Source organism: Oryza sativa, chromosome 2 (assembly GCF_034140825.1).
Source record: "Oryza sativa Japonica Group chromosome 2, ASM3414082v1".
Taxonomy (NCBI): domain Eukaryota; kingdom Viridiplantae; phylum Streptophyta; class Magnoliopsida; order Poales; family Poaceae; genus Oryza; species Oryza sativa.
This window is the reverse complement of record NC_089036.1, coordinates 21,026,947-21,053,118: the sequence shown is the minus strand read 5'-3', so window position 1 is coordinate 21,053,118 and position 26,172 is coordinate 21,026,947. Positions and strand designations below refer to the sequence as shown.

The 26,172-nt window shown below is 45.1% G+C and overlaps 1 protein-coding gene and 1 long non-coding RNA gene across 3 annotated transcripts; both read right to left on the bottom strand.

Annotated features, from left to right (window-relative positions):
* Nucleotides 1–2,488: 2,488 nt before the first annotated feature.
* On the bottom strand, nt 2,489–6,201 carry LOC136355018 (uncharacterized). The gene is made up of 2 exons (XR_010739028.1): nt 6,076–6,201; nt 2,489–2,720 (listed from the first exon to the last, which is right to left on the bottom strand). It is a non-coding gene; the product is annotated as an uncharacterized lncRNA (long non-coding RNA).
* Nucleotides 6,202–8,397: 2,196 nt separating this feature from the next.
* On the bottom strand, nt 8,398–17,766 carry LOC107276567 (uncharacterized). Of its 2 annotated transcripts, none has more exons than XM_015768984.3 (4): nt 17,066–17,766; nt 11,475–11,882; nt 10,688–11,320; nt 8,398–8,875 (listed from the first exon to the last, which is right to left on the bottom strand). In XM_015768984.3, the coding sequence occupies exons 1-4, from the start codon at nt 17,678–17,680 to the stop codon at nt 8,771–8,773; spliced, it is 1,761 nt and encodes a 586-aa protein (XP_015624470.3). In that variant the 5' UTR covers nt 17,681–17,766; the 3' UTR covers nt 8,398–8,770. The 2 variants fall into 2 exon arrangements, with proteins under 2 accessions (XP_015624470.3, XP_025878834.2); XM_026023049.2 differs by having other exon boundaries at nt 10,688–11,266.
* Between the last annotated feature and the right edge of the window lie 8,406 nt (nt 17,767–26,172).

The window sequence follows — 26,172 nt, the reverse complement described above, 5'->3', positions numbered from 1 at the left end:
GACCCGTTCTCGGAGGAGGAGGTGTGGGCGGTGATTAAGTCTTTGCCTTCTGACAAGGCGCCTGGTCTTGATGGGTTCACGGGTCGGTTATACAAGACTTGCTGGTCGGTGATTAAGTCGGAGTTCTTGGCAGCTCTCAACTCCCTCTTTTTGACTAAAGGCCGGGGATTTGCCTCCCTTAATGATGCCCTCATCTCCCTTCTGCCAAAGAAGGATGTGGTCGTTGACGTCAAGGATTTTTGACCGATTAGCCTCATCCACAGCTTTGGGAAGTTGTTCTCCAAGATCCTGGCTTCCCGTCTCTCTCTCCACCTTGACGGGCTTATGGCGGCCAATCAAAGTGCCTTCGTCAAAGGTCGATCCCTCCACGACAACTTTCGCTATGACCAACTCGCGGCAAGGGCCCTCCATGCCAGGCGCACTCTCCGCCTCCTTCTCAAGGTGGACATCGCAAAGGCCTTTGACACGGTCAGTTGGCCATTCTTGCTTCAGGTGCTTGCTCATCTCGGGTTCAGTTAGCGTTGGCGGGATTGGATCTCCCTCATCCTCAGTGCCTCCTCTTCCCGAGTGCTGATCAATGGGGTGCCTGGTCCACGCTTCCCTCACCGAATGGGTCTTCGGCAAGGAGATCCTCTATCCCCTATACTCTTCATTCTAGTCATGGATGTGCTCAATGTGATGCTCTGTAAGGCCTCCGACTCGGGCGGGTTCCTTCAGCTTAACGATCGTGCCTTGCGACCTCACGCCTCCCTCTATGCTGATGATCTAGTTCTCTTCCTTTCCCCGGTTCGACAGGATCTTGGGTTCATCCAGTGCATCCTTTCTGTCTTTGGTGCAGCTTTCGGGCTGCGCACCAATTTTGCCAAATGCTCGATTACTTCGATCCGTTGCTCGGCCGAGGACCTAGAGCTAGTTTAATCTTGCTTCCCCTGCACGATTTCTGATTTTGCTTGCACCTACCTCGACATTCCGCTATCTGTTCGCAAGTTGCCGAAGGTGGCCCTACAACCGCTTGTTGACAAAGTCTCCCATCGGCTTCCCCCTGGAAGGGACGTCTCACCACGCTGGCCGGCCGCTCTGTGCTGGTCCAGTCTGTCCTCTCCTCCATTCCGGTCCATGTGTCTATGGCGATCGGCCTTCCTGTCTGGGTTATTAAAGCCATTAACAAGAAGCGTCGAGCCTTCCTGTGGACGGGTACGGACTCAGCTCATGGGGGGCAGTGCCGGGTATCTTGGACGAACGTCTGTCGTCCCAAAGCTTTTGGTGGGCTGGGAATTCCTGACCTCAGGATGGCAGGGTTTGCCCTGCGTGTTTGCTGGCTCCGGCTTCAGCGCTCAGGGCATCCCTACTAGGATGGCCTGAAGGCCCCAGTTGAGCGGACCGTCTCCGACATGTTTGAGGCGTCCACCTTCTTTGTGCTGGGAGATGGTGAGTCGATGCTCTTCTGGTCTGACCGTTGGATCGGTGGCCTCTTTGGCTCCAGACCTTCTCTTCGTTGTGCCCCAACGACTCCGAAGTTCGCACACGGTTGCTTCTGGCCTGGTGAACAATTCCTGGGTTTCTGACATCGGTGGCGCCCTCATTGTCCTGGTCATCTCCCAGTTTCTTCTGGCTTGGGATGCGGTGCTTCACAATCGGCTCTCGCCAGGTGTCGAAGATCGTCTTGTTTGGTGTTGGACGAGTAACCAGTGCTGCACGGTGCGTTCAGCGTACCAGGCGTTCTTCTATGGCCAACACTCCTTCGCCTGTGCTGATCTTCTTTGGCACGTGAAGGGTCCTGCTAAATGCAAGTTATTCCTCTGGTTTGCATTTTAGCAGCGCTGCTGGACAGCCGATCTCCTCTAGAAGCGTGGTATCGATAGCAACTCGGCTTGCCCCTTTTGTGCTCAGGAGCTTGAGACGGCGAAACACATTCTCCTAGACTGCGTGTTCGCTCGGCAGGTCTGGCTCTGTGTGCTGTCGCCTCCTGGTTGGGCTGCCCTTTCTCCTCCCCGTGGAAACTGGCTCTAGGACTGGTGGCCATCTTCTAGGGCTTGCTTACCTACGCATCTCCGTGCCGACTTCGACTCCCAAGTCCTCCTTGTCTCTTGGCAGTTATGGAAGAAACATAACTCTAGGGTCTTCGACTCTGCGCTCTCTTCGGTCTTAGTGGTTCTAGAGTCCATCCTCTCGGAGGGTCGTCTGTGGTCGTTAGCTGGCGTTGCTTCTTTTGGGGATTTCTTGCGAGTGTAGCGGGGCTCTGCCCTCCTCCCAGCTGATTGGAGTTGCGTTTAGCCGTCGTAGTAGTCTCTTACTTTTCTTTGGTTATGTTTTCCCCCTTTTCTTGGCATAAGCCAGTCTGGCTGTTTGCGGCGTGTAACAAAATTCCTTTTCTACTAATATATTGACGTGCAATCCTTTTGCGCTGTTGACCCCCGATTTCGGAAATCGGAAATCTTCTGTGTTTATCAGTACCAATCCCTGGATCAGTAGTTGGTACACACATATATAGCCGAATCACAACATATCACGAATGAATTCAGGCTAAGAGAGTTAAATGCTTACATTAGGGCCAGGCAGGCCAACAACTATCAGAGAACAACAGTGGAAGACAAAATAATACAAGGGCCTGGTTGACATGTCACAAGCAGTCGACTAGGGAACGAGACCTAGAATGGAACTGCACTCCGATCATCTTGCTAGGTACGCAAGCGTACTAACAAGGGCTTCTCTTCAACACTCTGCTAAAAGGTATATATAGAGCAACAATGAGTACAAAAGTACTCAGCAAGCCACCACACAAAATGCAGTAATGTACAGGATAATACAAGGAGTGGCTATGGTTACTTTGCGTAAAGCTGAGTTTTCAAATATCATTTCACAAACCTAAGACCTAGCATAAACTAATCAAGTTTTAACTCCATGGTTCATTAAACAGCGACAGTTCTGTCCACCATCCATTGTGTTCCCAAGGATAGCTTCCCGCCACTGGTCGTCATGGTTTTCTGGGGTCTACCCCTTCTCGCCTCTCGAGAAGTTGATCCATCAGCACAAAATCATCATGCATATCCCATCCCAATCAGATTAAGAAATTAGAGTCTAGCCAAGTGTAATACACGTCCCGGTGCTCGATAACCACGAGCACGGCTATTCGAATAGATTGATTTACTCACACTGTAGTGGATGTACACTTTACCCGTACTCCGCGACTTGCCCAACACATGAGCCTACATCCCAACGAATGAGACTTGCCACGGCAAAGCCTTTCCATAACCTCACTTTGGCAGTACCCGCTCCATCAACTTTAGTCCTCATGCACTCTAGGCGTCCAAGATTTCTAGCAGTGAGAGGAGTTAAGTTATAGTTAAGTTTATGTTTACACATGGCAGTCCTACCGATGGCGACACCACTGTAGGCACCCGCCCCTCGTGGTCATACCAATGGCTGCCCCACCGTAGTCCCTGCCTCACACACAACAAGAAAACCACTACGGCTTGGGTTCCGCCTCCGCTCGGCTATTTACTCTGCTAGGTCTATACCCACACGAGAAGTACGGTTGTACTGAGGTCGTTTCATGCTTAACTTCATGGCTCGGTCCTTAATTGACCAGGGACGGCACTAGCCTTTACCGGACTCCACCCAAGTCATCCAGTCGCCCCAGTCGAAAACAGTTGTTTAGTTTTATTTTTCCTTTCACAAATCATGTCACCAATGTCATGGCAATGTGGCACTCATGTCTCCACATGCCGCATCTCAACCACCTTCCCAAAGGTAGTTGCCCAAGCATAAAGTATTTTGATAAATATGAATATGCATGATTCTAAAGTAGCATGGCTAAGCATTTATAAAGTATTGAGTAAAGACACACGATATTATGGATTACAAGGATTGCATGGGTCATCAATATCAAAGGCATGGCATATAACAAAGTAGGACATTCACGTATATCCATATAGCATGCAAACTTTATTTTAAATCCAAAATAAGTTCGCAATGGGTTCAACATGCTCAAAGATTAGTGATGACTTGCTGCTCAGGATAGTTCCTATTCTTGATATAATCTTGATCAACCTTCACCTCCTGGAAGCTTGCATATGTTGCTTCACGACTAATCGATACACCAATACTATAATACGCGAGAGAAACCAATATTCAAGCAACAATCAATATGCACAAACAAAATATAATTGTTGGGTCGTACCTAGGGTTGCTCATTTTACTGTGTTTGCTAATGGATTGTAAGGTGCTACGAAGTCTCTACTATGGCTGCACAGTTTATATAGGTAAGGAAAATTGAGGTAGCTTAGGCTCTAAATTACTTAGCATGCAAGCAGCTGATGAGACAAGAAAGCTTATGGGCTAAGGTTTCTTAGTATTTTATATTGTCCTGATGGCTCTATTGGTACTACTAGCATAATATATGAGATATACAGTGCTACTATGTGGTTTAGTCTAGCTATAGGGTTATGGGAGGGTTATATGACTACGCATGCATCTATTCAAGTAAAATGGTCATATATTAAAGGTTCTGTCGTTGGATGGATTAATTTAATTAGGATCAACAAGCAATCACAAGGAATCATTTATATTATTATTTTACCAATGGGGCATTATTTTAATTATGATCATATTTTACTTGTCATTATAAATTATAAAAGGGTTAATAATCATCCATGCTCTATATGTTAGATCTGTGAGGTTATAGGTACAGATTATTTGTCTGTGTGGTCTTGTAACGAGGTCAAGATTTATAATTAGTGTTTTATCTAACTTTGATGTTTATCGAACAATTCATAGTTTAATAGGTGCAAAAGTAGGTGATTGACTTACTGTGTATGTGTTAAATAGATGTACTATACATGCGAGTTCAATAATATGTTAATATTGGATCATTTACCGAACATGAGTTATTTATTGTTCTGTTAAATAATAGGCGTCAACCAAATTATATATATACTACTATATAGGATATTGCACTGGTTAAATCTATCATTCGATTGATTCCATCACACCCAGCTCTCTTATTATACCTCATGGACAAACTAAGGACTGTGATATGTGTGTACTTAGATTTTTAGTTATAAACTCATTAAGTTAATCCTCTATTTAGACAATGACTAAATCATGAACTTGACTATATATAATCATGGAATAATAAATGATACTAATATGTCCTATCTTTGCTTTAAATTGAACTAATACATATAGCTACACATGGTTCTCCCATAGTGACAGAACATGCTAACAACAAATATTCCTCTACCTAGTTCACTGTACAATGATAATTTTTATTTGCTAGCACATTTTTAGTTTAATCATTATCTAATCATTTGATATTAATTATTTAATAATTATAAATATATTTTATTAAATAGTGAGTTATATACCATTGGGAAGCTTATGAATTTAGGTTTAAGTTTCACTCAAATTGGAGTTAAAATGAATAAGTTATGCTAGTTTAAAGACTCAAATTTGAATTAATCCGAGAAATAGCGAAAAGTTACTGTTCCTAATTGATTTATTTTAATCCGAAATCCCATCCACAGCTACCGGACTGACAAATGGGGTCAAGGTCTTGATTTTCTTTTGTTCCAAATTATTTTTCTATCGAGAAGATGGAGGTGGGCCTAGCTCGTCAGCGACTCAGAAGGGAGTCGTCTTCAACCTCCAGCAGTCCAGCCCGAGCGGAAGCAGCAGGGGAGGATGCAGCCGGGTGAGGCCGGGTTGGCGCGAGGCCAGCGGCCGGGGAAGGTGCGGAGAGCTCCGGCGAACACCCCGCAGGCGGCTACGGCGCACGGCAGCGCATGGACGGCGGCAAACCAAGAAACGCCATGATCCCGAGCTCGGGCAGCTCGGGGCTAGGGTGGTAGGGAAGGTTTCCGACCAGATTGATGGGGGCATGAGCATCTACGGCGTACGGGGGTTCCGTTTTTCTCACTATATGGCTAAGAGGAGCTCCGGGATGGCTTGTCCACGGCGAGCTCGTTGGTGGCGGAACGGCGGCCGAACCGTCACGGCTTCGGGCGCTAACCGCCAAAATTAGAGGGGGCTCTAGCTTCTACGGAACTAGGAGAGGCCAGAGGAGCGAGGACTTACCGAGGAATGGGGAAACGACGAAGATCGGCGGTGGTGGTGGAGCAGAGAAGACGATGCTGGCATGCATGATAGGTGTTCGACGAAATGTGTATCCAAGGGAGAGGCAGAGAGGGTTGGGGTTTTTATGGGGGCTTGGCTTGGGGATAAGCCTGGATAGCGTGGAGGATGAGGTTGATGACAGGCGCACTCGATGGCTGTCTACGGCCTAGGTTAGGGAGGTTAACGCGGCTAAGGGCAGTACTATGGGCATCTAAGCACAAGCTCCAATATGCCACATAGGACTAAATAGTGAGGTGGAGGAGAGAAGAAAGATGAGAGAGAAATAGTCACCTCTCATGCAAGGGGCAACCTCTACACAAACTTCAATAAACATGTGAGAGTGTTAGAGATGTTGGGGATTGTGTGGTAGAAACAACCTATTATACATGTCACCTTTTAATTTAATTATGTATGTCATGCATGAAATTGTATGTGGTGGTCACCTCTACTATAAAACTTGCCCTAAGGTTTCCATCCTCTTCTCCATTAAGTCTCTGTGGCTTAATCATCACCCTACAGCTCCTAGCCTGTGAGCCTCAGCGCTAGCTTGAGAGGGTGCGCATCGTTTTGTCCAGCGGGTGCATGGAGGGGCGATGGGACGTCATGGCGTCTAGATAATGGGGCGGACGTGGCAATGGCGACGCGCTTATCCAATCGGCTTCGTTCCTCATCTCTTGGAGCGACGGCTGAAGGAGATGGCGGCGCTGACGGATGCCGGGATTCGCGGCAGAATGGCGGACTTGGCGTAACACGGAGTTAGGGCGCGGCACGATGCGGTGCACGGGGGCGACGCAAGATGCGGAGGTGGCGTGGTCGATCGCATGCGCGGTGTCTGGGCGCGAGCGCGGATGCGGAGGGATGCGGCGTGAGGTGAGGGAGCGGCTTGGGCCCATATCGAACAGGTCATGCGCGATGAATAGTGCCGGCTGGAGAAGAAAAGAAAAGGAAGAAAAGGACAAAGAGGAAAAGGGAAGGGCTAAACTGCAAAAGTGAATGGGATTGGATTTGAATTGAAATGTAATCTATTCATTTTGGTTTTGCGAATTCAAATGTTTGATTTGAATATTTACTTGGTTATTCATTAATTCCCAAATGAATTTGTTTTCCATTAGATTATCCAAAAATTATCCAATATAACTTCTAGGCTTTGATATTTCTTAAAAACTAATTAAATATTCTAATGTGACCTTTAATAATACAATAGCACATTGGTCGAGTTTACTTGTATAACAATGTATTTTACATGGATATGTTTAATTTGTTATTCCATAAAATTAAATTGAGACTTGGTACAATATTGATCTAAATGTTTAATTATACACTCACATAAACACATTTTATATATAAAGCTCAATTCATTTACATGACCAATTATTTTATCTGAGTGAATTTTATTCCATGAAAGACTCAATGAAAGTTATAGATATTAATTTAATTATTCTAGTGTAACACTCATATATATATATATATATATATATATATATATATATATATATATATATATATATATAGTCATTGTAGTGGCGACTATTTCATGGTTACTTAGATGTCATGACACTTGTCAACATGGTTAAAGTATTTAACATTCAATTTGTAATCTATATTATAGAAATAAATAATTGACTTGTGCTTTATTTGGCTTTGCTTTCTTGTGCATAAATATTTATAGGTTTAGTAATAAATAATGTATTCTTGTAAATTGTATTTATTATGTAGATGTACCTCTTTAATTTGATTCTCCATGGTGACAATTTATAGTTTGGCAAGCAAGAACAACCATAACATCCAGCATGATATAAAAGTTTTGAAAATTTTCAAAATTTTAGTGATTTTTATTGTTAGGAATTTTCAGGATGTTATATGCGTGTTCGTGAAAAAAAAGTACCAAAATTTGACATTACTTTCTAAAAAAATTGACATCACTAAAATTTTGGTGAAATAAGAGTCTTTAGATTAATGTCAGACAGAGTACCAAATTTTAGAATCACCAAAATGTGGGCCAAACCAAGTACTAGCATGAATTTGGTAATGTTGATTTGGGGATCAACCCAAATAAGCCCTCTTCTTCACTGCAGTTCGTCTGGGTGTGCAAATGGACTGGTTCCTTCGAATTTCTTCTTTCCTGTTGAAGGTTAACTGCTGGAATCCCATGGGCTGGATTACTGCAGACCATGAGCTAGCAGCCCATGAGTGAGTTCACCCAAGGCCCAAACGAGGCCTAGCTCACAGCTACAGCTATGACATTAATAATGGGAGTACTGAGTAGCACCAGAGAGAACAAAATGACAGCAAACCTCACAATGTTAATTTATTATTGGAAAGCAAACCACACCAAATTAAAAATGGACTAAAATGTTCTGCAGCAACATATTCAGTGACGACGTTGCACACACCATCCCTGCTATGCTAGCTGCACACACGCCAACATTATTCAGAAACAACCCAAAATCTAATCCAACTGCTTCAGTTTTGACGCGACACTGGACTGATATGAGGAAGAGGAGCCGAATGCTCAAACCAAACCAAACGATAATTAACTGCAGAGATGCATGCGACCACACTGGTGAGATCATCGATGCAATGGAGGTAGGCAGGTAGCCGAACTGAATCTTCCCTATTGGGATCGTTCTTGCCGGCGGTGGTGGGCTTTTCTCGATCAGTAGCAGTTGATCCAGGCCGCGATCTCGGCGGCCGCCGCTCTGTACATGGCCTCGAACACCTTGGGGTGCACAAACTGGGGCTGCCTGTCCGGCATATCGATCTGTACGTTCATTGGAAATTCAACACCCAAAATGTCAGCAGCATATGCAGCAGTTGGGTACAATGGAACATAGATGAAGTTTCAGTTAAACACTGAACCCAATTTTCATCAAACTAAATATATACATCGAGGTAATCTATAATTTAGTTGAAGTAGAGTGGATTAACAGATACCATATATACTTATACATCGACTCATGCGGCATGTCCATGTCCTTAGCAATATGCATAATCGCAGCGCATGATTTTGTGAACTCGAAGCTTAGAGTTTTCCGCTTAAGGCCTTGTTCGGTTTGAAGGGGATTGAAAAGGATTGGAGGGGATTGAGGGGGTAGAATTCCACACCACAATAGGTGTGGAATAAATACACTCCAATCCTTCCCTCGGGCCTTGTTCGGTTACGCTTGGATTCAATCTGGGCCGGGAATGACAAGTGTAGTAAGAAATTCATGATAGATACAATGAGAGACCGGGATTTATTCTGGGCAGGGAACCAATTTACTTATGATAGAAACAATAATAGATTGGGATTAGTTTCACACCTCTTGACTAGTGGATTGATTCCCGGTCCCTTATTGTCCCTATCATAAGTAAATTGGTTCATGGCCCAGAATAAATCCCGGTCTCTCATTGTATATATCATAAATTTCTTACTACACTTGTCATTCCTGACTCAGATTGAATCCAAGCGTAACCGAACAAGGCCTAAAGCAAGTGGTCTGCGAGCTGACGAATCATTATTAAAACAAGTCTAAACTATACGGTTGTCAATAACAACAAAACAATGTTGTAATAATATGCACCACGATAATCAAGGGTACAAGATGATCTCAATATTTCAATCCATAGTATTGCGATAAAGTCATTTCGTAAGCAAACAACCTAATTAACCACGGCAAGTCTGCACTATACGTTAAAAGATAGCTATGGATAGGGGCGCATCTAGCATGGGTGCTGGGGGAGGGGGAGGGGATTCAAGTCACCCCTATCCCATTGGATCACTATTGATAGAAGGAGAGAAGGAAGGGAGAACAAGAGGGAGAGGAGGAACAGAAAAAGGGGGTGGAGAGGGTGTTGCTGAAGGAGGAAGGAGATGAGTCTTTCATCTAATCATATTTCAGGTTCGCCCCTACATATGGGAGGCTCCTATATAATTAGAAAACAATTTTGACTTGAGTATAAACACATAGCTAAATATATGCACCATGATAAACCAAAGTTTACATAAACTCCAAGATCCTCATATTCTTATATATCAAATGAACCCTTTTTCGAGCAACAACCTAATTATGGAAAGTCCAATCTATTCGTTACATAATAACGATAATAAGTTATAAAATAAATAGAAAACTAGCTCTGATACGTAGAGAATCGCTATAATTAAATATATGCATAACGACAACCTACGTTACGTAGACTGCAAGATTCAGCTCTTAACCATTTCCAGTAAGCCATTTTGCGGGCAACAGCATAAGTATGACAAGTATACTCTATACGTTACGGAATAATGACAATAAGTTATCAGATAATAAGAAGACTAGCTCCGATACGAGGGCAATCGCTATAATTTAAAATACGGATAACGACAATCTACATTACGTAGGCTCCAAGATTCTGACACTTCCATTTCTAGTAAGCTGTTTCGCGAGCAACAATCTAGTTATGGCAAGTCCACGCTATCCGCTATTTATAAAACACATGCACCACCATAGCCAAGATCCAGTGCTCCCATTCTTGTGGATCTATACATATATAGTCGCTTGCATTGCAAACTACTATCTCTAAATAAACAAAGGGAAGAGATGGTACTCACAATAGTGTAGAACATGAACATGTTCTGGGTCCGGGAAGCGTCGGTCCCGCTCAGCGACGTCACTGCCGTGATGTTGTACCTCTTCAGCGCGGCGGACGCCATGGCGAGCACGCCGGTGCGGCGCAGCGGCGCGCGCACGGTCATGTTCCCGATGTTGCCGAGCACGCTGACCACGACGTTGTCGCCCCACGACCACGTCTTGAGCGACGGCGGCGGCGCGACCGCCGCGGCGCCCGTGGGTGGTGGCGGCGGCGGCGGCATCGCCGCGGGCGCCGGGAGAGGCCACGTCCCGGCCTGCGGCGGCGCGACCGGACGCGGCGTCGGCGCCGTGGCGCCGCGCGCCGCCCTCTGTGGGACTGGGACGACGGTGTTGGCGCGCGCCGCCGCGGCGGCCGAGGAGGAGGAGGAGCCCACCGCGCCGGCGGGGCCGTACGCCGCCACCGTCACCGCCGCCGCCGCGGCGGACGAGGAGGAGGAGGAGGCCCCCGCGCCCCCGGCGGCCGCCGCCACCTCCATTGCCAGGCGGTCTCGCTCGCGCTGGAGCTCCTGCTTTTGCGCCTCCATCCTGACCTCCTCCCCCTGCAGCATCTTGATGTAAGCGATCGCGCCATCAATGATTTCCACCCTGCTGCTCTGAACATGTAGACGAACAGAGATATCATCGAACACATGGGCACATGGCCGCTAATCTAGCTAGCTTAGCCGATCCGAGAGCTCAAGCACAGCACCGACCGATCTGTCCGTGCAAAGCGCTCTCGATCTCAACGTCTCGTGAAATCGATCATACCTTCTCCGGGAGGTTGGGGACGAGGCGGCGGATGCCGGCGAACATGTCGTTCATCCGCCTCCGCCTCTCCCGCTCCCGCACCGCGAACATGCACGCCCGGTTGCCGCCGCCGCCGCCGCCGCCGTGGACAGCTACGACGTCGTCGTCGTCGTCGCCGCCCTGGGATCCGCGCCCTTCTTCTTCCCCATCACCGACCTTCCTCTTCCCGTTATTACACGCGTCGACGATGACGACGTCGTCGTCGTCGCCGTCGCTCTCGGCGCCGGCGGTCAGCGGCGAGAGCGGCACGCCGTTGAAGGTGATGACGCCACTCGTAGCTAGCGGCAGCTGGCGGCCATGGCGCTGCTCCTCCTGAGACATGGTGGCAAAGCAAGCAAACGTGCAACGCAAGAGCGAGCAAGAGAGAGGCTGCAAGAGCAAGAGCAAAGATATCAAATGTTTTTGTGAAGAGATGAGAGAGCATTTGGCCTCGAATTTATTGACAAAAAAAAAGCATCTTTTCAAAAATCTTTTTCCCCAAACAGAAATGCACGTAAACAAGTTAAATAAAAAAAAATGATAATATCGTGACACACGCATTGCAAAAGATGATAGAACGCATCGGCTACAAGCAAAGCTGTATTAGTACGTGTAACGCCTGGTTGATAGCTGGTTCGTGCGATAGCTCTCACAACCATCCAATATATGCACAGCTCACTGATTTAAATTCATTTCACTAGTGACAAAAAAAAGATATACACATCTATCTTCTGGCTATAAAGTTTGTGGCAAAGTGAGAACAACATGGTTTGAACTTTGAAATGCATTTTCTTTAAAGAGAGAAACTTTGAAGTGAAAAAATACAAAATCTCTTTACGTTTTACACACGCAGTGTACGTGCTTGGCTGGCGACATCTTCTGGCACGTATGCATGATTTGTATCCTAGCTAGTGCTGCCACGTCACCAACTTGGTCAGCTTGCCATACACGTGGCAGGGCCGTCTAGCTATAGCATTTGCAGGTGACTGCACGTTGGACTTTTTTTGGCTTGGTTTGTGACAAAAAGCTGTGCATATATATATGCACTTGCGTTTTTGAAATGTTTTCACAAAAAAACAATAACTTTTGTAGCTGGGAGTGATCTCACGTACGTATACGCAAGCCTTAGAACACGTTGTTGTTGCCATGGACGACGTGTACGTATACCGTTTCCATTGGGACCATCGATCCAACATGTAGGATTTGGGAAAAATTACAAATAAGGAAAGCAATTAACTTTTAAAAAGTAAACATACTAAAGCATCTGGAAAAAAAGCATCATGATTATGGCCCTCTTTATTTAGGCTTAGGCTTATTGGCCTAGACTTTTAAGTCAGCTTATTGGCTTATATGATTTATAAGCCAGTGGATTTAATGTCCTAAGTTTAGTGGTGGAGTCATACATCTATCTCATATAAGCCAAAAAAACCTTCTCCAACCTAGCTTTTGACTTAATAGTGTTAGAGTGGCTTATGGCTTCAAAAAAGCCAAATGAAAAAGCTGCTTGTTTGTTTTGGCTTAGACTTTTCGACTTATAAGTTGGCTTATAAGCCTAAACAAAGAGGGCCTATGAATAGATTAGAATTTCGTGTAAAACACACACCTACCCTTTCTATCTCTACCTAAGCTAGCTTCAAGAATATGGATATCACTTCCAGATTGAACGTCCCGGTTTATAACCCGGGACTAAAGGGTGTTGCAAACCAGAACTATAGATGCATCCTCCAGTAGTGTACGTTTATATATCATAGGGTAGATATACATATAAGTGGGTTATGTATGGATCGTGTGGGTCTATCTCATGTAGAAAAACAATGATCCTGATAGTATTTGGTTATGTATAGCTCATGGCAGTATTAATCACCCGTGCCCACTATTTATAGCTGGATGATACACTAGTTAATTTATTTATTTGTACTTTCAAATAATTATCATATACTTAAGTATCATAAAAATAATTATGCATAGATAAGATTATAATTGCATGTACGTCCATGCACACGTTTGGGTATCATAGGTACATCTAATTAACTATAAGTAGGTTGTGGATGGATCGTGTTGGTTTGTCTGTTGGAAGAAATGATCCCGATATAATAATGGCAAAATTTTCTACAGGATATTAGAAAAACGTGTAATTAGCTAGGAGACATCGTAAGAACGTATTTGCTGTAGGGCATCGTAAAAATCTGGTAATTAGCTGTTGGACTTGTAAAAAGTAGGTGGGATTATTTTATTATTTTGGGAGGATTAGGAGAGAGAAACGACCATTAAAGACCAGGTTGCCCTTGGCTCAGATTAGTTAGTCTTCACTAATCACGGGCTTAAACACATCTTACATTCTCATCGCCAAGCAGAGAGCAAGAGAGGAGAAGCACATGGTGGATTTGAAGCACACGGCCGGCCACGCCGGCGCACGGAGAGTCAAGCTGTTCCGGGTGGCGTGGCGGCCGGCCAGGGCGGTGGTGGAGGTGGGGGCGCCGCTGGTACCGGTTAGCGAGAGGAAGAACAGGAAGATGAGGCAAAAGCACATATATTACATACAATGAATCAAAAGCACAGATATAGCCAAATCCAACCGATATTCATAGCCAACATCAAGTTTGTCCAACACCTTGTGAAGACGGACAACACATACAAGCAAGTCTTTCCTGGTAGCAGCAGTCAAAAGAGAGGTGGGGATGGATGCTAGGCTTGGATGCTGGACGAGCAAGCTGCAACGATGGTGGTCTCCGAGGGTAGCAGCAGCCGCCGCCGCTCTCTCAAGCGCAGCAGCAGAGAGCAGCAGAGCAGCCGCCGCTCTCTCCGAGCGCAGCAGCAGCAGTCGTTTCCTCCGAGCGCAGCAGAAGCCACTGCTGCCAGCGCCACTCCCTCGAGTGTAGCCGCCGTGTGACCGTGCGAGGCTCGGCTGCGGCGCCGGCGGGCGGAGGTGGCTGTTCGGTGCGTTTCGGCAGCTGCGGGTGCGGTGGCTGGCAATGCTGTACACTCAGATCCTTCCATCTGTGACGGCCTCTAATATGTCTGGAAATAGCGGGCCGTCACAAGGAAGTCATCTCAATCGGGGCGAAAAAGTGCTCGATTGAGATATGATTGCACAGACATGTTAGATGGGCTCAAAACTTAGACCCGTCACGGACGACACCTATCAGTGACAGGCCGTAGTTTAGGCCCGATTGAGATAACATTCTATATCTCAAACGGGCCTCAAGTTGGGGCCCATCACAGATGACCATAATCTGTGATGGGCATTAACTATAGCCCGTCACAGATAAGAGTCATCTGTGACGGGCTATAGTTTAGATCCGATTAAGATGAGTGTCATCCGTGACGTGCTCTAGTTGGGGCCCGATTGAGATAACAACTAGGCCCGTCACAGATGACTCATTAGTGACGGGCTATATACTAATACCCGATTGAGATGACTTAATCTCTATCGGGCATACTAAAGCCCGTCACTGATGAGTATTTTTCTATTTTTATATGAAATGTTCATATTTGTAAGTTGAACTATAGCGAAATAATTAACCGCAGTATAATAATTCATTTTATGAGTTAAAATAATTTTACGGGTAGTAAATGATTTCAAATGGAAAAATTATCAACAACAAAGTTGTATAACTTACCAAGATTTACAATTTTAGTTTGGTCATTTTTTTATATAATATTTTTCGAACAGTTTGAATTTAAATTTGAAAATATGACAACTTCAAACAATATTTTCAAATACTAAATGATTTCAACTGAAAAAATCATCAACAACAAAGTCGTATATCTCATCAATATCTATAACTTTTAGTTTGGTTATTTTTCTATATAACATTTTTTGAACAGTTTGTATTTAAATTTGAAAATATGACAACTTCAAACAACATTTTCAAATACTAAATGATTTCAACTAAAAAAAGTCATCAACAACAAAATTGTATAACTCATCAAGATCTAAAACTGTTATTTTTGTCATTTCTTCATCAACAAAATGGTCTTGGTCCGCCGGCACCTCCCCCGCCCAGTGCTCATCCCTAGCCGGTGCGGCTCCTCCCTGCCTACTGTGTCATCCCTCAGGTGCATTCCTCTACCCGACGCTCCTTCCCGGCCGACGCGTCTGCTGTACCTGGAGTCTCCTCTAGCCTGCACCCTCTGCCTGAACTCGATGAAAAACATGGCCCAGTGGCCGAGTCATGCGATGGCGTCGAGGCACTGGATGATTCAAGTGTTGTTGCAGGCTGCGAAATTGAGAAAGTAGTAGCAGGGTAGCACTAGCAGCTGCGATTGTGGGACTTGGAAGAATGGGGAAAGTGATACATGCGATGTGCTATGCAGCTTTTTTGTTGCTTTGCTTGGTTGTTGCTTCGTGAGAGAAGTAGCTGGTCTATTGGTGGATGAGAAGACGGGAAAAATCAACACATGTGAGAAAATGCATGGAAGCGCCACAGCAGCAGAAGCTCGTTTCACCCGAGCTATGAATACATGCTACTAGGATTTGTATTTCCATTTTATTTTTTTTAAAAGAATCGAATTTGAATTGTGAATTTAAATATGGTTGGATTATTATGGTTTTATACTAGGAGTAGCGTAGAGTATAGAACTATAGATTTGAACTTTAAAGTATATGTTAAAATAGAAGATGAAATGAAATAAGGGGCGATAAAAGGGACTGCTGCTAGAGTTAAAGGTATTTTTTAGGTACTTAGAATATGGGGGAAGCCCCCATTAAATTTTTAGGGGCTGTAAAATAGGAGCTATTACTGGAGATGCTCTGAGGGCGCAGGGGGAAGAGAGTCACCCCTATCCCATTGTATCACTATTGATAAAATGAGAGAAGGAAAGGAAAACAGAAAAAGGGGGTGGGAAGAGTGTTGCTGAAGGAGGAAGGAGATGAGTCTTCCATCTAATCATATTTCGGGTTCACCCCTATATAAGGGAGGCTCTTGGATGATTAGAAAACTATTTATGACTCAAGTACAAACACATAGCTAAATATATGCATCATGAACTCCAAGATCCTCATATTCTTATATATCAAATGAACCATTTTTCGAGCAAGAACCTAATTATGGAAAGTCCAATCTATTCGTTACGGAATAACGATAATAAGTTATAAAAAAATAGAAAACTAGATCTGATACGAAGAGAATTGCTATAATTAAATATATGCATAACGACAACCTATATTACGTAGACTGCAAGATTCAGCTCTTATCCATTTATAGTAAGCCATTTTGCGGGCAACATCATAAGTATGACAAGTCTACTCTATACGTTACGGAATAACGACAATAAGTTATCAGATAATAAGAAGACTAGCTCCGATACGAGGACAATCGCTATAATTTAAAATATGCATAATGACAACCTACATTACGTAGGCTCCAAGATTCCGACACTTTCATTTCTAGTAAGCCGTTTCGTGAGCAACAACCTAGTTATGGCAAGTCCGCGCTATCCGCTATTTATAAAACACATGCACCACCATAGCCAAGATCCAGTGCTCCCATTCTTGTGGATCTATACATATATAGCCGCTTGCATTGCAAACTACTATCTCTAAATAAACGAAGGGGAGAGATGGTACTCACGATAGTGTAGAACATGAACATGAACATGCTCAGCGACGTCACCGCCGTGATGTTGTACCTCTTCAGCGCGGCGGACGCCATGGCGAGCACGCCGGTGCGGCGCAGCGGCGCGCGCACGGTCATGTTCCCGATGTTGCCGAGCACGCTGACCACGACGTTGTCGCCCCACGACCACGTCTTGAGCGACGGCGGCGGCGCGACCGCCGCGGCGCCCGTGGGTGGCGGCGGCGGCGGCGGCATCGCCGCGGGCGCCGGGAGGGGCCACGTCCCGGCCTGCGGCGGCGCGACCGGACGCGGCGTTGGCGCCGTGGCGCCGCGCGCCGCCCTCTGTGGGACTGGGACGACGGTGTTGGCGCGCGCCGCCGCCGACGAGGAGGAGGAGGAGGAGGCCCCCGCGCCCCCGGCGTCGTCGCCGCCCTGGGATCCGCGCCCTTCTTCTTCCCCGTCACCGACCTTCCTCTTCCCGTTATTACACGCGTCGACGATGACGACGTCGTCGTCGCCGTCGCTCTCGACGCCGGCGGTCAGCGGCGAGAGCGGCACGCCGTTGAAGGTGATGACGCCACTCGTAGCTAGCGGCAGCTGGCGGCCATGGCGCTGCTCCTCCTGAGACATGGTGGCAAATCAAGCAAACGTGCAAACGCAAGAGCGAGCAAGAGAGAGGCTGCAAGAGCAAGAGAAAATATATCAAATGTTTTTGTGAAGAGATGTGAGAGCATTTGGCCTCGAATTTATTGACAAAAAAAAAGCTTCTTTTCAAAAATCTTTTTTCCGCAAACAGAAATGCACATAAACAAGTTAAATCAAAAAAATTGATAATATCGTGATACACGCATTGCAAAGATGATAGAACACATCTGCTACAAGCAAAGCTGTATTAGTACGTGTAACGCCTGGTTGATAGCTGGTTCATGCGATAGCTCTCACAACCGTCCAATATATGCACAGCTCACTGATTTAAATTCATTTCACTAGTGACAAAAAAGAAAAGATGTATACATCTATCTTCTGGCTATAAAGTTTGTGGCAAAGTGAGCACAACATGGTTTGAACTTTGAAATGCATTTTCTTTAAAGAGAAAAACTTTGAAGTGAAAAAATACAAAATGTCTTTACGTTTTACACACGCAGTGTACGTCGTGCTTGGCTGGCAACATCTTCTGGCACGTAGGCATGGTTTGTATCCTAATGCTGCCACGTCACCAGCTTGGTCAGCTTGCCATACACGTGGCAGGGCCGTCTAGCTATAGCATTTGCAGGTGACTGCATGTTAGACTTTTTTTGGCCTGGTGTTTAACAAAAAGCTGTGCATATATGCACTTGCGTTTTTGAAATGTTTTCACAAAAAAAACAACTACTTTTGTAGCTGGGAGTGATCGCACGTATACGCAAGCCTTTGAACACGCTGTTGTTGCCATGGACGACGTGTACGTATGCCGTGTCCATTGGGACCATCTGGTCTTGATCCAACATGTAGGATTTGGTAGAGACATTTTCTAGAGATTAAATTATACCGTAAACAGATGATGATAAGAAACCAGTTCAAAAATGGTAGAGACATTTTCTAGAGACATTAAATTATACTACAAACATATGATGATATGAAACCAGTTCAAAAATGGTAGAGACATTTTCCAGAGACATTAAATTATACCATAAACATATGATGATATGAAACCAGTTCAAAAAAAGAGAATAAAATAGTTTCAATGCTTTTGTAAAGCCTTGAACTCCCGATCTCTTGGACAAATTATTTTTATCTTCAATGCACTAACCAACTCAAGTCCATGTCATTACTTATATGTTTGTGCCTTTAGTTAATTATATTTAGTCCTTTAGTACACATTATCATTCTAAAAAGTGTCTCTACATAGTTTAAAATGTCTTAAGAAAATACCTTTACATATCAGTCTCATTTTGCAGTACCAAAGAATGCCTCTACAACATAAAATCTAATAAACTAAACTGAAAGTTTTCTAGGCAATTTTTAAAGGGAAAAGTCCATTTTACACCCTTGAACTCTTATGTTTGTTTAAAATACACTCCCAAACTATAAAACCGAGTATAATACATCCTCCAACTATTAATACCAGACATTTTACCCCCTAGAGCGGTTTTAGACTAGTTTCGGGTGCCATGTCAGCATGGGTCCCACCGGTTAGACCATCTCCATCCAACTTTTTTCCCCTTTAGATAAGATTAAGCAAAAGAAGCTGGTGAGCTCCCTCCCTCTGTCGGCTCCGTCCTCGTCATCCTCCCTCCCTCCCTCCACCCCCGGCGAGCTCCCCTCCCCAGGTGGTCCATCGACATCGACGACGAGATGGGGGAGATTCTGCGGTGAACGGTGGCACGGGATCTGATGGGGGTGGCGCCTGGAGCAGCGAGAGGCCGAGAAGGTCGCCGCCGCCTCCTACAGGAATCATGAGCTTGCTGCCGCGCGCGGAAGAGGCCGACCTCGCCGGATCCACACACACGGGGAGGAGTCATCCCTATGGAGCACCGTCACTGGTTGGTCAATGACGAGGTCGAGCTGAAGCTCCGCATCCGCCGCCGCTTCGTCGAGCTTGAGTTCCTTATCCCCAAGCTCCGTCACCTCCGCCGAACTCTACATCCCCAAGCAGCACAAGCTCCACCGGCGAGCTCAATTCCATGGAGAAGATGGAGCTCCTAGAGGCGGGAGCTGGGGAGCTCGAGCCCATGAGATCTGCGCCGGTGAGCTCGAACTCCGTCTCCCAGCCGCCTCCCCAAGTGCCTCCTCATCCATGCGCCGGCGAGCTCCTCCTCTATGCGCTGGCGAGCTTCCCCTCCATGCGCCGGTGAGCTCGAGCTTCGGCTCCCCCACCTAGCTCCCCGAGTGCCTCCTCCTCCGTGTGCCAACAAGACCGAGCTCCGGCTCCCCGTCATCTCTAAAGCATCTAGGCCCCCGGTGTTAATTTTGGTAATTAATGACAAGCGCTAATTGTGGACTAACCGTTCTTTTGAGCTATATCTTTAAGTTAGGTTCACATTATGTGTGCGCATGGATGTCTACCTATGGATTAAAAATTGACGGCACAAAGCTAAAGGAAGAGAAGACGGTAAACTTGTGTTTTCATTTGAAATTGATTGAGGCGTTGGGCGATCAAAATTGTGCTAGTTTCTTTATAGCTTTGCCGTACAATTAAGAGGGGTAATGACCTAGCAAAGAGATGATTTTAAATTGCCACATTAGGTCATTATGCATTTAGACTTGTACTCACTTTTAGAGTCTTCCCATATTTCAAGTTGTGCGTTCTCTGTGTGGCCTTGCCAGGGCCGGTCTGACCGTTGGCCGAGTGCCGGTCTGACCGGCCGGCGTCGCCAGTCTGACCGCCATGTCAGGGCCGGTCTAATCGCCGCATCAACGCCGGTCTGACCTGTGTGTGTTGGCAAGTCTGACCGGCCGGCCATATGGCCGGGATGGCATGCTCTGGGATGGCCGATCCTGAGCCACCGGAGCCGTATTCGGTCAGACCGAGCTGGTGGCGGTCTGACCGAGCCGAGGCCGGTCTGACCGCCCACCCCATATCGGTTTGACTGGCCTAGGCAGTGGGGCCCAATGATAGCCCACTAGCCGTTGTAGAGTAGCATGGTCTGACCGGCCACATACCTCCGGTCAGACCGGCAAAGCACTGAGTTGGGGGATTTCGCCCCCAATGGCTAGTTTTGGTTGGTGGGAGTATAAATACTCCCCCTCCAGCAGCAAGGGGACTCTCTTGGCACCCAATTCAATTGCATACACCCCTTGCACCTCTCTCACACCCACTTGAGCTTTGTGTTCATCCATCTAGTGTGTTAGAGGGTTAATTAGCCAAGAGTCAAGTGCATTGCTTCCATTTGTAGAGCTAGTGTGGTACTTGATTGAGCATCTCCACGCCGGGTCATTGCTTGTTACTCTTGGAGGTTGCCGCCTCCTGGACGGCTTGTAGAGGAGTTGCCCGGTGACCTCTCTGAGAAGATTGTGGAGGAGGCCCGGTGCCGGTTTGTGAGTGATTTGGAGTTCACCACCTTCGGAGTGAAGGAAGAACTACCCTAGTGATCGAGGCTTGGGTAGTCCTCTCCGTGGGCCGGCTCCCGCCATGCCCACCCCTTGACGAAGGGGGCGTGCGGTGGCTTCGTGGTTGAGCGGTGGAGTTGGGCTCGCCTCAACGGGGAGTAGGAAACCGGTGAGTTTCCGAACCTTGGTGAAAAATCTCTTGTCTCCTTGTCTCATTTACTTGTTGCATTTACATTTGTGCAATTTACATTTCTAGAGACATACTAGAGATCATTTCACCCTAGGATTGCTAAATTAGACTTAGGAAGTGTGATTTACTTTCCTAGTGATATACTTGAGCCACTTTCACCCTAGGATTGCAAAACATAACTTAGTTGGTTAGTTAGTCTTGTCCCTCACCGAGCGTAGCAACTTAGGTTAGTTTTGATTAGGTGTAATTTAATTTTAAATCGCCTATTCACCCCCCCTCTAGTCGACGTCTCGATCCTATAAGTGGTGTCAGAGCTTTGTTCAACTCTTTGAGCCAAGAGGAATTCGATAGAGTGAGCAACCTTGAGACCGCATATGAGATTTAGAACAAGTTGGCGGAGATCCATGAGGGCACAAGCGAGTACAAGGATGCCAAGCTTCATTTCCTCAAGATCCAATATGAGACATTCTCCATGTTGCCTCATTAGAGTGTGAATGACATGTATGGGAGGCTCAATGTCATTGTGAATGATCTTAAGGGGCTTGGGGCAAACTACACCGATTTTGAGGTTGCCCAAAAGATGCTTAGGGCTCTACCGGAGAAGTATGAGACCCTTGTCACCATGCTCATCAACTCCGACATGTCAAGGATGACACCCGCAAGCCTCTTGGGGAAGATCAACACCAATGACATGTACAAGTTGAAGAAGGAGATGGAGGAAGCCTCACCTTCCAAGAAGTGCATTGCTCTCCAAGCCGAAGTTGAAGACAAGGGCAAGGGCAAGGTGAATAAAGCCAATGAGGACTTGGAGGAAGAGATTGCCCTTTTTGCTAGAAGGTTCAATGATCACTTGGGAAGGAGAAAGGAGAGAGGAAGGGGCTCCAACTCCAATAGGAGAAGAAATAGAAGACCCAACAAGACTCTCTCCAACTTGAGGTGCTTTGAGTGTGGTGAGAAGGGACACTTTGCTTCCAAGTGCCCTTCCAAGGATGATGATGGAGACAAGTCATCCAAGAAGAAGAGTGGAGGCTACGAGCTCATGAAGAAGCTCAAGAAGGAAAGGAAGAAGATTGAGGCCTTCATCGGGGAATGGGACTCAAATGAGGAGAGCTTAGCCTCATCCAGGTCTGAGGAAGAAGGTGGTGATGATGCAAGCTCCAAGAAGAAGAAGATGGCCGTTGTTACCATCAAGGAGGCTCCATCACTCTTCGCTCCACTTTGTCTCATGGCAAAGGGCTCCTCTAAGGTAACATCTCTTAGTGATAGTGAGAGTGATGATAATTGTGATGATGTTTCCTATGATGAGCTTGTGAGTATGTTTGAGGAGCTCCATGCTTATAGTGAGAAGGAGATTGCAAGTTCAAAGCCCTAAAGAAGGATCATGCTTCTTTGGAGATCTTGTATGAGGAGCTAAAGACCTCTCATGAGAGACTCATCATTTCTCATGAGAAGCTTAAGGAAGCTCATGACAACCTCCTTTCCACTACTCAACATGGAGCTCGCATTGATGTTGGCATATCTTGTGATTTGCTTGATGATAGTGCTACTTGCTATATTGCTCATGTTGCATCATCTAGCATTTCTACCTCTTGTGATGATCTTGTGGATATGCCTAGCTCTAGCTCTTGTGTTTCGATTTGTGATGTCTCACTTGTTGTTGAGAACAATGAGCTTAAGGAGCAAGTGGCCAAGCTCAACAAGAGTTTGGAGAGGTGCTTCAAGGGTAAGAACACTCTTGACAAGATTTTGAGTGAGCAACGATGCATCCTTAGCAAGGAGGGACTTGGATTCATTCTAAAGAAGGGTAAGAAACCTTCTCACCGTGCCACTCGTTTTGTCAAGAGCAATGGTAAGTATTGCTCCAAGTGTCGTGAGGTTGGGCATTTGGTGAATGATTGCCCCGGTGGTAAGCTTTCTAAGACATGCATGTTTGATTCTCATTATATGCTTAGGAAGGCTCATGATGGTAGTATTGTTGCTAGATATGTGGGTTCCCCTATACTTGGTGGTAAAAAGAATACCATTTGGGTGTCCAAAGCTTTGATCTCTAACCTCCAAGGACCCAAATATGTTTGGGTACCTAAAAGAGCTTGATCTTCTTTTGTAGGTGAACTACCGCACCGGTGGGAGCCATTGGGTGCTTGATAGTGGGTGCATTCAACACATGACCGGTGATAGGGTTATGTTCACCACATTTGAAGTAGGAGGGAAAGAACAAGAGAAAGTGATATTTGGAGACAATAGCAAAGGAAAGGTAATTAGATTAGGTAAAATTGCTATCTCCAATGATTTGTCAATTGATAATGTCTCTCTTGTTAAATCTCTAAATTTCAATTTGCTTTCGGTTGCTCAAATTTGTGATCTTGGCTTATCATGTGCTTTCTTCCCGCAAGAGGTTATTGTTTCTAGTTTTCTTGACAAGTCTTGTGTGTTCAAAGGTTTTAGATATGGAAATCTTTATTTGGTTGATTTCAATTCTAGTGAAGTAAATTTGAAAACTTGTCTAGTTGCAAAAACTTCATTGGGTTGGCTTTGGCATAGGAGGCTAGCCCATGTTGGCATGAATCAATTGAGCAAACTTTCAAAACGTGATCTAGTTGTGGGCTTGAAAGATGTGAAGTTTGAGAAAGATAAGCTTTGTAGTGCTTGTCAAGCCGGCAAGCAAGTTGCATGTTCTTATCCTACTAAGAGTATCATGTCCACATCTAGACCATTGGAGCTCTTGCATATGGATTTGTTTGGCCCAACAACCTATAAGAGCATTGGTGGTAATAGTCACCGTCTTGTGATTGTTGATGATTATTCTCGCTATACTTGGGTGTTTTTTTGCATGACAAGTCTATTGTTGCCGAGCTTTTCAAAAAGTTTGCAAAAAGGGCCCAAAATGAATTTAATTGCACTCTTTTGAAAATTAGAAGTGACGATGGTTCCGAGTTTAAGAATACCAATATCGAGGACTATTGTGATGATCTTGGTATTAAACACGAACTTTCCGCTACCTACTCACCTCAACAAAATGGTGTAGTGGAGAGGAAAAATCGTACATTGATTGAGATGGCAAGGACTATGCTTAATGAATATGGTGTTTCCGATTCCTTTTGGGTGGAAGCCATAAACACTGCTTGCCATGCAACCAATAGGCTTTATTTGCATCGTCTTTTGAAAAAGACTTCCTATGAGCTAATTGTTGGGAGGAAGCCAAATGTTGCCTATTTTCGAGTTTTTGGTTGCAAGTGTTATATTTACTAAAAGGATGTTAGACTAACCAAATTTGAAAGTCGGTGTGATGAAGGGTTTCTTCTAGGTTATGCCTCAAATACCCGGGTCTACAACAAGAACAAAGGTATTGTGAAAGAAACCGCCGATGTTCAATTTGATGAAACTAATGGCTCCCAAGAGGGGCACGAGAATTTGGATGATGTAGGTGATGAAGGCTTGATGAGAGCTATGAAGAACATGTCTATTGGAGATGTCAAGCCTATTGAAGTGGAAGACAAGCCATCCACCTCCACTCAAGATGAGCCATCTACTTCCGCTTCGCCAAGTCAAGCTCAAGTTGAAGTGGAGGAGGAGAAGGCACAAGATCCACCTATGTCACCAAGGATACACACCGCTCTTTCCAAGGATCACCCAATTGATCAAGCGTCGGGTGACATTAGTAAGGGTGTTCAAACTCGATCTCGTGTTGCTTCGATTTGTGAACATTACTCGTTTGTTTCTTGTCTTGAGCCAAAACATGTAGATGAGCTCTTTGTGATCCGGATTGGATGAATTCTATGCATGAAGAGCTCAACAACTTTGCAAGAAACAAGGTGTGGACTTTGGTTGAAAGACCTAAAGACCACAATGTCATAGGGACAAAGTGGGTCTTTAGGAACAAACAAGATGAGAACGGGTTGGTGGTGAGAAACAAGGCAAGATTGGTGGCGCAAGGTTTCACACAAGTTGAAGGTTTGGACTTTGGGGAAACTGTTGCCCCCGTGGCAAGACTAGAGGTTATTCGCATCCTTCTTGCATTTGCATTATGCTTTGATATAAAACTATTTCAAATGGATGTGTTGATGAAAAACACAAGGCCTGGGAGATCTGCTTAACTCCAGTGCAGGTCCAAAACTCGCCTTTGAGTATGCTAGCGTGCTAGTTGATTTGATCCTGCAATCAACAAGAAATAAAGACAAAGAAACCGTGGTTAAATCCATAAATGATAGCCGATCGGCTAGATGCTGATGACATATTATTTATCTTCGAGCCAATGTCATATGTAAATCGATCAACAGTTATAAATAGATAATAAAGAACTAAATCTACTCGATAGGCTGTAGATATTAACAATATATAATTCTGGTGTTGATATATACTTAAATCAAGTGATTGGGATAGATTGGTCGCCGTGCCGAGACAGTATAAATCACTTAGATCGAAATACATATTAACAACAAGACTATATATGTTCATAGCGTAGCCGATCAGATAGATCTAGCATGTATCGGCTAATACTCCGATACAACTCTATGTTAAGATATTAAAACAAGCAGAATATACCAAACAGAAGCTTAATATACTTAGATGCAACAAGATCTTGACATAAAGGGAAGATTTAACATGTTAATAAAACACATAAAGCAAATGTAGTTAAATCAGATAAGATCGGCTGAAACCTCGATGCTACCCTAATCGGCAACCAGAAGGCAGGCTAGAGATTGATGTTCTAAGCACGACTTAATAGATCAAACTCAACTGATGCAGCATTAAGTATGAAAAGAAGAACAATATCTAGACAATCAAGCCGCTGGAAGTTTCATAGAGTGGTAGATATCCTATATAATCTAAGTCAACATCAATGTCTAACCTAATCGGCTGCCCTCTACTATCAGATGTTAGCCGATTGTAGGTTAGATAGTGA

What these genes read in the sequence shown, in the direction of transcription:
- LOC107276567 (XM_015768984.3), bottom strand. Translation starts at nt 17,680, where the DNA reads ATGTCTCAGGAGGAGCAGCGCCATGGCCGCCAGCTGCCGCTAGCTACG. An exon ending in TGTTCATGTTCTACACTATC is followed by an intron (nt 11,883 to 17,065) that starts GTGAGTACCATC and finishes TTGCTCTTGCAG; the next exon opens with CCTCTCTCTTGCTCGCTCTT. An exon ending in TGTTCATGTTCTACACTATT is followed by an intron (nt 8,876 to 10,687) that starts GTGAGTACCATC and finishes ATGAACGTACAG; the next exon opens with ATCGATATGCCGGACAGGCA.